Genomic DNA, 15,782 nt, shown 5'->3' with positions numbered 1-15,782 from the left:
GTCCCGGCGAACCAGGTAAACAAGGGTATCTATTAAATGTACTTCCTTGTGCCGATAAAAGATCTCACGGTGCGCCATGTATTAGATCTGCACCCTGCAAACACCTATGCCACAGAAATTCTGCTTGACAACACACCGGAAGTAATCCCACTGCTAAAGTGGGGGGACTACATGGCAACATTGGATATGGAAGATGCATGCATTCATAGTTCAATGTTCCCAGCGCACAGATTCTTGCTTTTCAAGATAGCAAATCCGCACTACCAATTCAAGGTGCCATTTGGCATAGCATCCATTCCAAGGGTATTCGCCATGCTACTGGCGGTGGTGGCTGCGCACCTACGCAGAGTGTCAATCCCAGTGTACCCTTACCTGGACGACTGGCTGATCACAGGGGAAACACCCCAAATTTTCAAGCAAAATGCCCAAATAACGATCAATCTACTTTTCCAATTGGTTTTCTCAATCAACGAGAAAAAGTCAAGCCTTGTACCAAACAAGACCAAGCAGTTCTTGGGAGCTGTCATAAAAACAGAAGAGGGTCTAGTCTTTCCATCAAAGGAAAGAGTACAGAACATACTGCTGCAAATACCTTAGTATCTAGCCGGTCGCCAGATGACCATACACAAAGCAATGCGCTTGCTCGGGATGATGGCATCATGCATTTACCTGGTCCCACACTCACGATTGTGCATGCGCCCAATGCAAAAGTGGTTGGCGAAACAGTGGTCTCAGGCAAGCGGTCAGTGGGACGATCTAGTTGTCATATCGCCGACCTTCGTACAAGCTCTACGCTCGTGGACGAAGGAGAATCTGTTGAAGGGGAAAACCTTTCCAAGACCCGGCAGTGCAAGCAGTTGTTACAACAGACTCATCTCTCACCGAGTAGGGGGGGGGGCCCATCACCTTCATCTCACAGCGCATGGTCTGTAGACACAAATCGCAGCACAGAACATCAACCTGCTGGAACTACTAGCAGTGCTCATAGCGCTCCAAGCCTTTGAAGTACAACTGACAAATCAATCAGTACAAATCCTCACAGACAGCACCACTGCAATGTTCTATACAAACAAGCGGGGGGGGGGTCTGGGGAGGCACACATTCTCCAAATCTGTTCAGGCTATTACAGAAAGTGGGCACTCAAGTGGGGCATGTTCCTAACATTTCAACATGGTCCAGGGGAACTCAATACTCTGGCGGACTCACTAAGCAGAGATCCTCTGCTAGAAGAGCACCAATGGCAGGTCGACAAAAACATTGTAGATTACATTTTCGCTCAGTGGGGCTACCCCTCTCTAGTTGCAACAATAGAAAACAAACAATGGCCAGACTTTGCATCCAGGTTTCCTCAACACGACTCCAAGGGGGAACGCCCTGTGGATGAGTTGGTCAGGGAAATTTGCCTACGCTTTTTCCCCAACTTCACTAATGAGCAAAGTGGACAAAAAGATTTACAAGGAACACATGACATTAATCCTAGTTGCTCCTATGTGGGCAAGGCAACCTTGGTATCCACATCTGCGTAAACTGGCGATGTGCGACCTGATCAAACTCCTGTGCCCGTTCAACATGCTCACTCAGCAAGGGGGGGGGCAACATAACACCCTCAACCTCACTCTATAAACTTGGCAGTTTGGCTCTTGAAGTCAGAGTTTGGACATCTAAATCTACCTCAAAGGTGTATGGACATTCTCAGAGGCACGTAAACCAAACACCAGACACTGTTATTTCAACATGTGGAGAAGATTGGTAATGTGGTGCCAGTCAAAACAAATAAACCCAATAGAATGTACTCCATCATACATTCTTCATTACATGCTTCACTTACTAGACTCAGGGCTAGTATTTAACTTAATAAAGGTTCACCTTGCGGCTCAATCTGCGTACACCAATTCGCAGTTAGGTGTCACAGTGGAAAAACCTCAGTCATGTAGGCATTCATGGAGGCAGTAAAGACTCCACCCTCTTATTTCAAACCCACCTCCAGGCTGGGACCCCAATGTAGTACTAACAAAGCTCATGGTAACCCCCCCCCCCCCCCCCCGTTGAGTCTAAATCAAGCCTTAAACACCTCACACATATAACTGCTTTATGTCACAGGTTTCCCCCTTCTCACCTGTCTTTGTTGTTTGTGGGAGTTCTTCGATGGAGTTTTCTTTCGTAGAGTTCGGGTCTTGTAAAACCCTGAGTGCAGGTCCTCGGGTTCCAGCTTGCGTTCAGCGGACCGAGTCCTGGGAACGTTCAGATGTCCGGGAAGTCCGAGGAAATCCAGGAAAACAGTAAAGAGTGCACATGGAAGACGAGTGCACAGAGATCCAGGATGCAAGGAGGAAAAAAGGAAGGGGAATGAAGGAGGAGGAAATTAGGGGAGCCAGAAATCAAAGGAGAAACACAAGCAAACTACGGCAGCACACGTCTAGCCACAGCAAGCGGTAGCGCTGAGACGCGCAGAGCCACAGGGGCGTGTCCGCTTTATAGAACGTAATGCGTACGGCGCGGATACTGCTAAACAGTATTCCGCATTCGGCGGCCATGTAGGGAGTACTGTTGAGTGCAAGCCCTTATGGGTCAGGGACCAGGAAGTCCAGAAAGGACGCGTCCGATGGTTCATGACACTTTCTTGGTGGCTATCACCTCCATAAGGAGAGTCCATGAACTGCAAGCTTTGTCAGTGCAAAATCCTTTCTTTGGGATCCACAAAGACAAATTGGTATTAAGAACGTACCCTAGGTTTTCACCTAAGTTAATTTCCAAGTTCCATGTCAATCAGGCCATCGAACTACCAGCTTTCTTTCAAAACCCAACAAGCTCAGCTGAGAAGAAACTCCATACACTGGATGTAGTATGGAGTTTCTTCTCCATACTACATCCAGCGGTCCTGTAAACCAGACCAGACCACTAAGGAAAACAGACCACCTGTTTGTCTCCATAGATCCAGACTGGGAAGGAGACCGCATTTCCAAAAACGCCATCTCCAGATGGATAGTCAGATGCATGCAGCTCAGCTACTCTCTATCAAGCAAAACACTGCGTTTCACACCAAGAGCTCACTCTCATAGGGGTACAGGTGCTACTTTGGCTTTTATTGCAAACATCCCGCTGCACGCATTTGCAAAGCAGCGATATTGAGTTCAGTACATACATTACTCAGCACTACTGCTTTGACACTCGCTCTAAAGCAGATGCCCAGGTGGGACAAGCGGTGCTAAAACATATATTTGCCGCCGTACCTTCTCACAATCCACCACTTTCTCCAAACACTGCTCGCTAATCTATGCATAGCATGTGATCTAAGCAGGTTGCACAAGCCTCAGAAGGGATACATTACTCACCGTAATCGTATTTTGGATTCTTGTACCTGCTCGAATTCACACGCGCCCACGTTTCCTCCCCTGGAGTTGAAGGTGCATAAATGTTTCTGGGCTTTATCTGATGTATGATCTGCTTTACTACACCTTTACTCACGCTACCCTTCATGCAACCTCATGTCAGACACAATCGGAGGACGACAATGCGTGAAGCACCATGTGTACAGTGGACGTCGCACTAGGGATGGTATTACTGGCACACCCTGTCGACGTCCCTTTTCGAGTTCCGAAAACAACTGTAATACTCTGCAGCTTCCACTAGATGTTGGCCTATGCATAGAATGTGAATCTAAGCAGATACAAGCATCAGAAATGCGATTACGGTGAGTAATATATCCCAGATTATAGCTTGTTATTGCTGTAAGTACAGTGAAAGTCAGAGGTGATACAGCAAGAAATTTGTGTTTCTTGCCGTGGATATGGAAAACATTTGCTGTTTTCTTGCTTGAATTGTAAAATGGCTGGCAGTAGGAGCAAACTTTGGCCCTTTGTGCAAATATCTACTTAAAATAGACCGTGGGCTTGGGATCAGAATCTTTTGGAAAATCAATTGAGCTTTCCCTTGGTTGAAAATAAGTGAGAGAATTAAGTTCCGTTGATCCTCGCATGTATACAGTTTCCATTGATAAAGCCTACTGAAATAATACTATAGGCTACTGTGATTAGAATTAATATTTTGTCAGCCAGCCATTTTTAAAATAAATAATTAAAAGAAAACCTATAGATCATGCATAGTAAAACCACTGCCTTTTTTGTCTGCTTTCTAGGAAGCACCAGTGAAATTGTGTGATTTTGGATTTGCCAAAATTGACCAAGGTGATCTAATGACTCCACAGTTCACGCCATACTATGTAGCACCTCAGGTAATAACGTAATGTATGTGGGCATTTATCTTCCTGGAATTATGCAGTTAGCATTGGCTGTGGATTACATGGAAAGCTTGCTTTGATGGCTGTAATTTAAAATGCTGGTTTTAATCTAAATCTAAAATGTTTGTACTCTCTTGAAGATCCGTTTTTTAAGTAAGAAACATGTTGCACATCTAGGCTTCAGTCCACGTATCCATAAGCAAAAGAAGCAGTACATGATCCTTATTGCCTCACTAGTGCGGTTTTGGTCGAAATTCAAACTTGTTATTGAGTTCCACACATGGGAAGAACATTGCCGATTCTGATAGTTATTTATAATGCTGCATAGCAGATGAGTTTGAATAACATGAACCTGCAAAACGCAGGAACTTTCCACCATCCTTTGCAGTTTACAAGGTGGTAATAAAACCCTTCTGGTGCTGCAATATTAATGGCATTTAAGGAGCACAATTTACTCATGTCAATGCAAGAAAATTAATGGTTTTCCTCAGTAGAACTGATTACGTGTCCAGATGTGTATCGGTGACTTTAGCTCTATTTCAGAGGTTGTTGTGTTCCCTTGTTAAGTGAAACACTGGAGACGTTTTGCCCAGTGTTATGCTAATAGGCTTTTGTACTGCACCAATCTCCACTGTGAAGAAGGCGAGAGCTGATGTTTTGGGCTGTTTATTTTTTTAACAAGTGACTTGCATTGTCAGTGTGGTGGGTACAAATTCAAGCCCATAGGAGAAGCACCTTGTAATAAAACAGTAGCCTGATATTAGCAAGTTCTCCTGGGTTTTGGCAGAGTCTAAAACAATCACAGAGCGTCTCAGCAGGATTTTTTTCTTGACCTTTTTTTCCCCCCACTGCCATCACCCTCCCATCCCTCTTTGCATGTGCAGAAGGAAACTAGTGTTCGGATGGTAGATCGCTTGCAAGGAGTAATGGTGGTAAATAATGCATTGTGTGATTTTATTCTTAAGATGCATTTCTGTTGTCAACATTTAGCAACCCTCATGGCTTACAGTGCATTTTCGCCTCTCCAGCTTGAAGAATGGCCAGAGCAGTCAAGGCACCCCTCCAGAAGATTAGGTTATTTTTGAGTTTTCCATAATAGGCGACAGACCACCCAATATATTGTATCTGTTCTCAATTCTGAATTTGTGCAGATGAAATCACTAAAGAATCTACAGGTAAAAATACAGAAACTGACCTAACAAGACCATGGAATGTTCACTGAAGTCTCAGTACAGCTGGACAATTTCATAACACGCACAGGCCCCAGGTACATGATTTCGCCCTGATGCCTGAGGTGTTCGGCACTATACAAATAAATAAATACAATTTCTCTGTGTTAAGTTAGTGGTTAATTGTTAACCTGTCTAAAGCCAGGCGTCTGCACACAGGGCCCAGAAAGCAGCAAAGACCCATAGAAGACTTAAAGAAGGAGCAGAGACCCACGAGAGAGAGAGTTCAGTGCAAAAGTCCATTCACCAAACCCCTAGGCGGGAGATTGCAAAGGTGCGTGAGTATGTCACTTTTAAGTCAGTATTCCTAGTTTAGTGACTCTAGTTCCCCTTGGTTTTTCCTGTTAAATTTGGTACTTTTTGGTGTCAAAGGGGCTTCTTATGCAGTCCCCTGCAATGACATCCCTTCATGTAAAAGGTATTGAGTCGACTGGGTGCCTCGCGGGCATCTTTTCTTTAAATTCTATTGTGTTTAACAAAATAACCTTTACAATATTTTTCAATTTGAATATAAACATCACTTTACGTTATTAATATTATATATGCAAATCAACTTTAAGTTTCTATAAAATAATTTATACTACACAAATAAGCCTGAGTAGCTATTTCTAGTTCCACTCTTAGATTGCATTTCAATTAGAATTTCTGACACATCAATTTCATTGTCCACATAATTCACATGTAAAACTTAACCAATAAAACTTGATCAATAAGACAACCCAATTCTAATCATGAGTTGTTATCAATTTCTTCAAAGCCAGTTACAGATGTGGATACTTTACATATTTCAAATTCAAGTGGACAAAGTAACATTGGAGATGATCATTGTATTCTTCATATATCAACCTGTGACAGTTGCAGCATTAGTACCTCGAGAATTCTGGTCAGCCTGATAATCAGATTAGTACTTTTACCCCACATGCATCTGTTCCATATTAAAGTTCTAAAATTCAGTGTTTCTGAATGCCAATAGTTCCCAAATTCTCTGATTCTCAAAGATTCAAATCTTGTACAGAATATTACTAGATGTTTTAGGGTCTCAGCCAGGTTTACCATACCACAAAATCGACAGTGAGTGCTTTTGTTCAAGAATTTCATTTTATACCAGGCCCAATTTTTCACACGTTCAAGGGTACGTAATTGATTTAACCTAAAGCGTAAATACAGGTCCCTTTCTGCTAGACCTGGGAAGTGTAAAATATAACTTGGTAAATCGCCCAATTTTCTTCTATATATGGCATATTCATTAAAGGCTTTGTAGTTACCAATCCTATCAGACTGTATACACCAATAAAGTAGTCGAAATGTCCTCTTATTCGCTGGTAGACATGCTATCAGATGTTATTTAGTCACATTGATTAATTCCAAAATCATATCCATTTTCCTCACAAATTTAGTGAGGGAGATTGAGGAACCTGAGGTAATCATAATTTTTAAATATTGATACAATTAATTTTTTTGCAGAGATAGCATCTTTTTATAGTTGAGCATTCTCCTATTTCTTTTAACTGAGAGAGGTAATAGACCAAATTCGTGCCAGATAATATCATTAGGGATTGATTTTGCTAACCCTAATGTCTTTTTCCATAATTTGCCTTGAACGTTGTCAAGCATATCATCAATATCGATGGGGTGCAAATGTCAAGACAATAAACAATAGGTTCAATTTTGAGTAAATAAAATTGAACTAACGGTAGAAATGAAAAATTGCAGTATTTTCCTTGAATAATACACCTCTGAGAAGTTAAGGGCTTCAGCTTTTCATATATAAGTTCCTTCCACCATCTGATCGAGTTCTGGTCAGTTAGAGCATATCCCAGGTCCCTGACTCTCTTCACCTCTTGAAGACTGACCATGCCAATAGACCAGTTAAAACTTTGTGTCCTCAATTTCCCATCAGCGAAGATAATAATCTGTGATTTGGATTCATTTATCTTCAAATTATGGGTTTGAGCATATTCAAATGTGCAGTTTAATTTATTCTGTAGCCCGAATGGCGTTTTATCTATCAACAGTATATCATCTGCAAAACTGGTAGAATTAATTTTTAGATGATTCAATCTGGCAAGATAACATATTATAGCTCTCCAGTACCAATCCATGTCTGCAAGATAGAGGTTGAACAAAACTGCAGCAAGTGAGCATCCCTGTTTAAGCCCAATTGCAGTATTAATGGGATCTGACAGGGTACCAGTGTTGTTAATACGAACCCTATAAGTTGTCAGAGTATGTAAGAGTGCAATAAGGGAGATTATATGTATCGGAACTCCCAAAAGAATAATTTTTTCCCACAGTATTTCTCTAATCACAGTATCAAATGCTGCGCTCAAATCCAGTGCTGCCATATAAATTGATCCTGTGTTTTTGTCCTTGGTTTGACACTGGAGAAGAGAAATTAGAGTGGCATTGTGTGAACATTCCAGAAGCTTCCTAAAACCTATTTGAAATTTCGAGAGAGTGTTTTTCGTTACTAGGAAATTTTGTAGGTCATTAAAGGAGAGTTCCGGGACTTTTTTTTTATTGTCCCTACGGTTCGGCCATGTGTTTTTAAGCATAACTCGGTAGATCGTGGAAAACTTTCCTATGGACCTTACCCGACTTTTCGTCCATTAACGCACTCGAAATCAGCCGCCATTTTATGATAATCCTATCACTTGCCGCATCGCCCTGGCTCACCTGCTTTTGCGGCACTAAATCAAATCCCCCGCCCCCGAGCCTGACATCAGCAGACGCGTACCGCCCATTTCCCAACGCCAAAGCACGTTTCGTGTCAACAATCGCTGCGCCTCAGCTAATGAAGTGTCGCCATGGAAACGGCAGGACGCCTCTTTCCTCAATAAGTATAAACACACCGTTTCACAACACACAGCAGCAGATTTTCGATTCCATTACTCTCGCTGTGTTACTTTGAGTATTCTGTGACTCGTTTCTGTGCTCTGGTCAAATACCTTCGTTGATTGTAGCCCGTGTGAACAGATACCAGTACCACCGCTATAAATTATTTTACTTTCTTTACCACACAATGGCTACAATAATGCCGTATATGTACGAGCCCGAGTACACCGAGGAAGAACTACTGGAAAGGCAAGCACGCGAAAACGATGGGGATTCGGACGGCAGTTGGGAGGACCAGTCAACGGATGAAGAGCCTGGACCATGTCGCATGGACGGCGTCTCCACCTGGTGCACGTGCAATCGTTGCGAGCTAATGCCAACTGAGGAGGAGAACTGCTGCTGCCGTGAAAATTCCGGGTGCTTGGCCTACATTTCGGAAGGCGAGCCAAGTCCGCAATGCATCACCGAGCTGCCAGAGTTCAGGGAAGCCTGCCTCTCACGGACAGTGTTGAGGATGATGATGGTGCTTATGCACGAACTTTGCGGCACTGTTCGTCCGCGTAATCCGAGTAACGAGTAAGTATACTCTGGTTGTGATGTCAGTGATGCCACTACTATTTCATGGTCGTCTCCCACATATAAAACTACATCTACATATCATTCGAATGCATGTAAATTGGTTCCATGTTGTGCATTTTCTAGATAGAATTTTTTTCAAAGCAGAATGACATTTTTGTACCTGAATCGACAGTGATAAGAAAGTTGTCATTTTAATACAGTTTGCATCTTTCATTTTCACAGGTGGTACAGGCTGGTGGCCTATCGTTGCTTCACTTGGTGGCTTCACGGGAGGCTCGGACACCGCGTTCGGAGAGTAATACCTGCCTGTGCGGTACTTGCCATTAGACAACATTTCCCCAGCGACAGTGGACAATACCGCGGCTTTTCCCGGGATGTGCTGCAACCGCAACTTTACAATGTGTAATGTTTATTATTTATGTTCAATTGAAATTAAGATCTAAAATAAAACCCAACATATATTTTAACAATGGTTGTTTTGATTTTTTAAATGAATCTAGTGTGTCTCCATTGAATAGTCTTCCTGTGCCTTGTCTTGTCACACCACATGTCTCCGGCCAGCATCCTCCCTCACGCTGGCCGCCCACCTTCAATCCACATAACCGTTGAACCCATATGCAGCAGACATACATATGTTATTTTGCGGGTTGGCATCAAGCCTCCCGGCCTTGCCTCCTCCCCCAAAAATACTTACCACACCACTTTGTTCAGGGTCTCCAGGGTGAACTGCACCCATATATTCTCCTGGGAGGCTGAGGTATTTATAAACTCACCCCCCTGCCTTCCATGTACTAGATCCTGCAGCCTGCCTCTTACATGCAGTTAGATGGCCTCTCCTTGGTGAGGCCCTACGGCAAACGAGTCTTGTCTGCACGACCACCGCCCGCACCGGGGTACTTGCGCTGGCAAGTGGAGCTGTCAGGGAGCGATAAAGGCCAAGAGGTGCCAAAGACCATGTACACTTCAAAGTGGTCTATAGAGCATGGGTTGTTGTTCCCATGTCTACCGCCAGACCCCGTGTCTCCTGCCAAGCATCTCCCCTCACGCTGGACGGCCCCCTGCAATCCACATAAGTGTGTCTCCATTCACGAGTCTTCCTGTGTCTTGTCTGCACGACCACCGCCCCAATCCACCCCCCGCCCTATCAAAGGCAGTTCGCACCGGGGTACTTGTGCTGGCAAGTGGAGCTGTCAGGGAGCGATAAAGGCCAAGAGGTGCCAAAGACCATGTACACTTCAAAGTGGTCTATAGAGCATGGGTTGTTGTTCCCATGTCTACCGCCAGACCCCGTGTCTCCTGCCAAGCATCTCCCCTCACGCTGGACGGCCCCCTGCAATCCACATAAGTGTGTCTCCATTCACGAGTCTTCCTGTGTCTTGTCTGCACGACCACCGCCCCAATCCACCCCCCGCCCTATCAAAGGCAGTTCGCACCGGGGTACTTGTGCTGGCAAGTGGAGCTGTCAGGGAGCGATAAAGGCCAAGAGGTGCCAAAGACCATGTACACTTCAAAGTGGTCTATAGAGCATGGGTTGTTGTTCCCATGTCTACCGCCAGACCCCGTGTCTCCTGCCAAGCATCTCCCCTCACGCTGGACGGCCCCCTGCAATCCACATAAGTGTGTCTCCATTCACGAGTCTTCCTGTGTCTTGTCTGCACGACCACCGCCCCAATCCACCCCCCGCCCTATCAAAGGCAGTTCGCACCGGGGTACTTGTGCTGGCAAGTGGAGCTGTCAGGGAGCGATAAAGGCCAAGAGGTGCCAAAGACCATGTACACTTCAAAGTGGTCTATAGAGCATGGGTTGTTGTTCCCATGTCTACCGCCAGACCCCGTGTCTCCTGCCAAGCATCTCCCCTCACGCGGGACGCCCCCCTGCAAACCGCATAATGCCACGACATATACACGTCATTCATTCACAAACACACCCCTGTTTCGAATTCTTTATAACCCACTTCCATATTTCTAATGAGAACTTCTTTGCGCTTTGCTAGTCAACCCGTGAAGGTGCTGGTTGTCTGCTCTTCGTCTCTGTGAACTTCCGTGACCACTTTGAGCAAACTCATCAGTTTGCAACCTGTGAACTGCTCCCTGTTCTACGACAAGAAACTACTCTGATCCCTGCATCTAACTGTTTGCTCGTCAAGGTAAGGCCATGTACCATACTCATTTTGCGTCCAATTTCTTTTCGTTCAAGACAGTACATGCAAGGAACTAGTCACATGTTCTGAGTTTAGTGAAATTATTTTTGTATTTTTTTAAAGTTATTCAAATACTTATCCGCATGTGAATAACGTGTATAGTTCCAAGAACCAAAACATACCTTGCATTGAACCTTTTATGTATTTAATTTTTTAACACAATGGTATTCATAGAGAATTGTTGATCTTTACTTTTCAGAACTTTCCACAATGCCTGCCTGTTCCATTGGCGGTTGTCCTTCGAAGACCCATAATAAATCTGAAGGTACTATAATGCATGTTTTCCCTAAGACAATAGATCAGATAAGAGAATGGGTCCGATATTGCGGATATCCACCCTCTGAGCTTGAAAGTAGAGTCCTAGAAGTCTTTGCGGACAAGAGGGGTGATCGATACCGCATCTGCAGCAGGCACTTTACCTCTGACATGTACTCCACATCATTGCTAATAAAGAAGAACACACCGCGAGCGAGGCGAAAATTGCTCTCAACCGCTATTCCCACTCTATTCGTCCACATCCCTCCACTGGTGAGTCAAGTTTACGTATTTATCTCTCGGCCTTGCGGTAGTGTGTAGCATTAGCTAACAATAATTTCCCCATTTATGTATCCACTCAATATGAAGGCGGAAGATTCTCCATCCGTGTCGTTATTGCAGTCATCAGCCACTTCAAGCACCTATCGGGTAATCTTACTTGGCTATTCTGCCACTGACTTGTTTTAGGCATGTAAATCAATAGTTTTAATTTATCGTGTAATTATTTTACCTAATGGTACACCCTTGTACTCGTCCTCTGGTCTTTGCTTTCAGTTATAATTATTGTTATCCAAAATAATTCAAGTACTGTCTTTCAGGGAGATGCTGAGGAGTCCAACGTATTGACGACTACCGTTGATGTCACTCAGATGCTCGAGGTACGTTTCAGGACAGTTCCATCGATGGAGATCATCAGATCTTGCATTCTTGTAGCGTGATTGTTACACACAATGTTTCTATCATTTTTAGCCATTGATATGTCCTTCTGTCGTCGCCCTCCTATGTGTCTTCTTTTTTCAATATTGTGTTCATTACTAATGAAAGTCCTATGTTTCAGGGAGTCGATGGAGCATTAGTCCAAGAAGAAGGGGGAGCGTGCAGTTACGGGTCGGCGCAACAGCTTGCAGAAGTGTGCACCGCAGTCACATCGTCCCTTGATGTTCTTATGCATTTCGAGGTATGGATACTGACAGCTCGATCAAGCGAGATCATATGACTTGATTACATCCGCTATACTTCCTTCTTTATTAACGCAAGTACTATGTTTCAGGGAGATGACGGAGCTTCTTCTACAAGAACATCACCCCTAGTAGTTGATGCAGATTTCTGGGTGGTGACACTTCCAACGATCGAGCAAATCGAATCATATTTAGATATCCATTATTTATTTTAGACAACTGATCATTTGTGCAGGTCTATTTAGATGAGCCGTTGACGCCTGCACAAACTTTATGTTCTTTTTATCAAAATAGAAAACCATACTAATGCAATTACTGTGTTTCAGGGAGTCACTGAAGCATCATCTTCAATAATATCATCAATGGAAGTCTATGAGGAGCCCGAGGTATGGATCTTGACAGTTCCATCTAACTAGATCAACAATGCGTGAATAATTGTCGTTTGAATGTTCTACACAAAGCGTTCATTCGTGTTTTGCTATTGAGATGTACGTGGGTATTGGTCCCCAAGTACATTTTGTGTTTTCAATATTATTATACATAATAATGAAAGTTCTATGTTTCAGGGAGTCGATGGAGCGTCAGTGCGTGATGGATGTGCTTATCATGAAAATATAGTCGTTGCAGCGCAAGAGGAAGTGGAGACATGCACACACGAGTCGGAGCAACAGCGTCCAGATGTTGAAGTTCGAGGAAAGAAAGTTTCAAAGAAAAGAAAGCAAAAGAAGGTTAGTGTCCTGTTCACTATATTATGTTGTTTTTCACTGTTAATAGTTCAATACTGTAAGTTGTGTTTAAACTGAACATCCCTTTTCTAATCTGTCCTCTAGTTGCGAGTGGGTGTACGAACTAGATCTACACAGACAGTGAAGCGAACGAGAGATGTTGCTTGTCAAACCGTTTGGCAGGGACTTGAGACTGGAGATGCATCGTGCCAATGGGAAGAATATGAAGTGATTGACAACGGAGCTATACCACCACCAGCCATTGATAGTGAATGTCCTCCTGGTAGTTCGGATGCAGTCGGAGATCAATTCACAGAATCCACACCCGCAAAAACTAAGACCGCGAGAAAGTTGAAGAAATTGTTTTATTCACCCATCGCCGGAGAAGGAACAGATGTTGCAATGGAAGAGAATGAAGTAGACGACAATGAAACACCATCAATATCACTGAACATAGCGGAAGACGATATCAGAGATTCTACCTTTCATGTGAGTGACATGTCCTCAACGTTACAGGCCGAACCAGCTGGGATGCAGAGTGACAGTATAAGGAAAGAGGCCAAATTCATTGTATTCGATAGTTGTTTGATTGATATTATTATTCGGATGAAATGTGGGCATTTGGTTGGTGGGGAAGTATGTGGGGAGCCATTGATTAATGTGACTCGTGCAATTCGAGGCACTAACCTTAAAATACATGCCACCTGTACAAAATATCATCCTTTCACATGGTCTGCACAACCTATGCTGGGACAACTGCCAGCAGGCAATCTACTTTGTGCAGCGGCTGCACTTTTTAGTGGTTCAAGTTTTAAAAAATTAGAGTCGTTCTTTCAGTTTGTGGGAATCCATTTCATTGCGAAAACTCAGTTCTACAAATACCAAACCGATTATCTATTTCCAGCCATTAGCGAAGCTTGGAGAATGGAAAAAATGTCTATTGATAGTACATTCGCGGGCAAACGGTTCAGGCTAGCCGGTGATGGACAGTGCGACAGCCCAGGATTTTCAGCCAAGTACTGCACCTACCACTTTCAGGACATGGAAAGTAAGAAAATTGTGAGTTCGGTGGTCGTGCAGGTGTCACAAAGTACATCCTCAGTGGCCATGGAGAAAGTTGGCTTTGTAGCATCATTGCAAGAACTACAATCGCGGGGAATGGTGATCGACCTGATAGCCACGGACAGACACGTTTCAATTGCCAAGACAATGAGAGAACAGTACAAAAATATAAATCACCAATTTGACGTTTGGCATCTTGCAAAATCAATCAATAAAAAATTGTCGGCTGCAGGTAAAAAAAAAGAATTGCAAGGTATTTCACAGTGGTCCAAGTCAATCAGCAACCATCTTTGGTGGAGCTCAAAAACATGTGGAGGGTCGTTGGAAATTCTACTGGAAAAATGGCGGTCAGTAATGCCACACTGTACAAATGTTCACCGATGGAACACGAACCAACATTTCCACAATTGTGAACATGGCCATTTGTCCACAGAGGAGGCACGGAAGAAGAAGTGGTTGATTCCTTCATCACCCACTCACAAAGCCATTGAAAAGATTGTATTTGATAAAACTATAACAAAAGCTTTGAGTGGACTCACGGAATTCTGCCACACAGGAGATTTGGAGGTGTTCCACAATATGTGCCTAAAGTACAGGCCAAAACGATTGCATTTTGGCATGGAGGGCATGATAAATCGGACTCTTTTAGCGGTCTTGGCACATAACCATAATGTTGGCCGTCAACAAAGTAGGACGACCGGAACTTTAGGGACGCTTCGCTACAATAAGGCCTTCACTAAAAGAAGTAAACAATGGGTGATCAAACCAGTGTTTGAGGATATGCAATATGAGTTTATTGAGAAACTTATTGTTGACGTCCTAGATAGGCACATAAATGGAGCTGTGAACGAACCTGTGCAGGGGACAACTGCATTGCCACCCAACATTGCATCTGTTCCATGTCCACCTAAAGAAGAACTCATTGAGAAATACACATCACGGTTTAAATGATTGTAATTTGATTGTCTGTTCTCTCAAGTCTCCTCATGTCGCAGGCCCATTGAATATGTGTATCTATGTATTGTGTAAATAAAAGTGATTCTAATATAAATCATTTTTCAATAAATATAGAATCTCTCCGTATTTATGGTTCTGTGTGGCTGCAAAGCACGCAGACAAAATGCAAAGATGGAGTGTAAATTTCAAGTCCTGTGAGAATGCCTTACACTGAATGTAGCTAACTTGGAATGTGTGCTCGTTCGAAGTGAAGGTCAGCTGCTTTGATTTTTTCTCGGGTGCCAGAATGGCCCACGACTCAGAATAAGGTTCTATTGTATTTTGACCTTGACAGGCCTGGACCACGTAAGAAACGATAATGAATATAATTTCAGAAACGAAAGCCATTTCATGTTCGTTCATTAGAAGAAATAACGTCGGCATAGAAGGAGTGGTATTTCGGGGCTGCCCTATGCACAGACGCAATGGAAAATGCAAATATAATGTAAGTAACTCTTTAGATGAGTTTATACCGCAATTTAATTACTATACAGTTGCTTTAAAGACGGGTTAAGTTGTACTTGTTCGTTCTATGTGGCATGTTGTTTTGTACCGCGCACTATCTTGGGGAGAACCGTCTACTTGGCCCCCTTCCCGCCCCTACCTGCAAGGCTAAAAACCTCGGGGTCATCTTCGACTCCACACTCTCCTTCTCTCCTCATATATCTGACGTCTCTAAGAAGTCACACTACCAGCTGCACCTCC

At 43.5% G+C, this 15,782-nt stretch overlaps 1 protein-coding gene across 7 annotated transcripts in view; it reads left to right on the top strand.

The window, feature by feature from the left end:
• Positions 1-15,782, top strand: part of MAPKAPK5 (MAPK activated protein kinase 5) — a 983,215-nt gene that overhangs the window by 375,096 nt on the left and 592,337 nt on the right. For all 7 annotated transcript variants that reach the window (XM_069619510.1, XM_069619509.1, XM_069619506.1 and 4 more), the window contains one exon: positions 4,136-4,231. In XM_069619510.1, coding sequence (XP_069475611.1) covers positions 4,136-4,231 — 96 coding nt within the window. The remainder of the gene's footprint in view (positions 1-4,135; positions 4,232-15,782) is intronic.

Source organism: Ambystoma mexicanum, chromosome 10 (assembly GCF_040938575.1).
Source record: "Ambystoma mexicanum isolate Mex_15411 chromosome 10, UKY_AmexF1_1, whole genome shotgun sequence".
NCBI lineage: Eukaryota > Metazoa > Chordata > Amphibia > Caudata > Ambystomatidae > Ambystoma > Ambystoma mexicanum.
The sequence above is the reverse complement of the archived record's forward strand: the minus strand, read 5'-3'. Positions and strand labels throughout refer to the sequence as shown.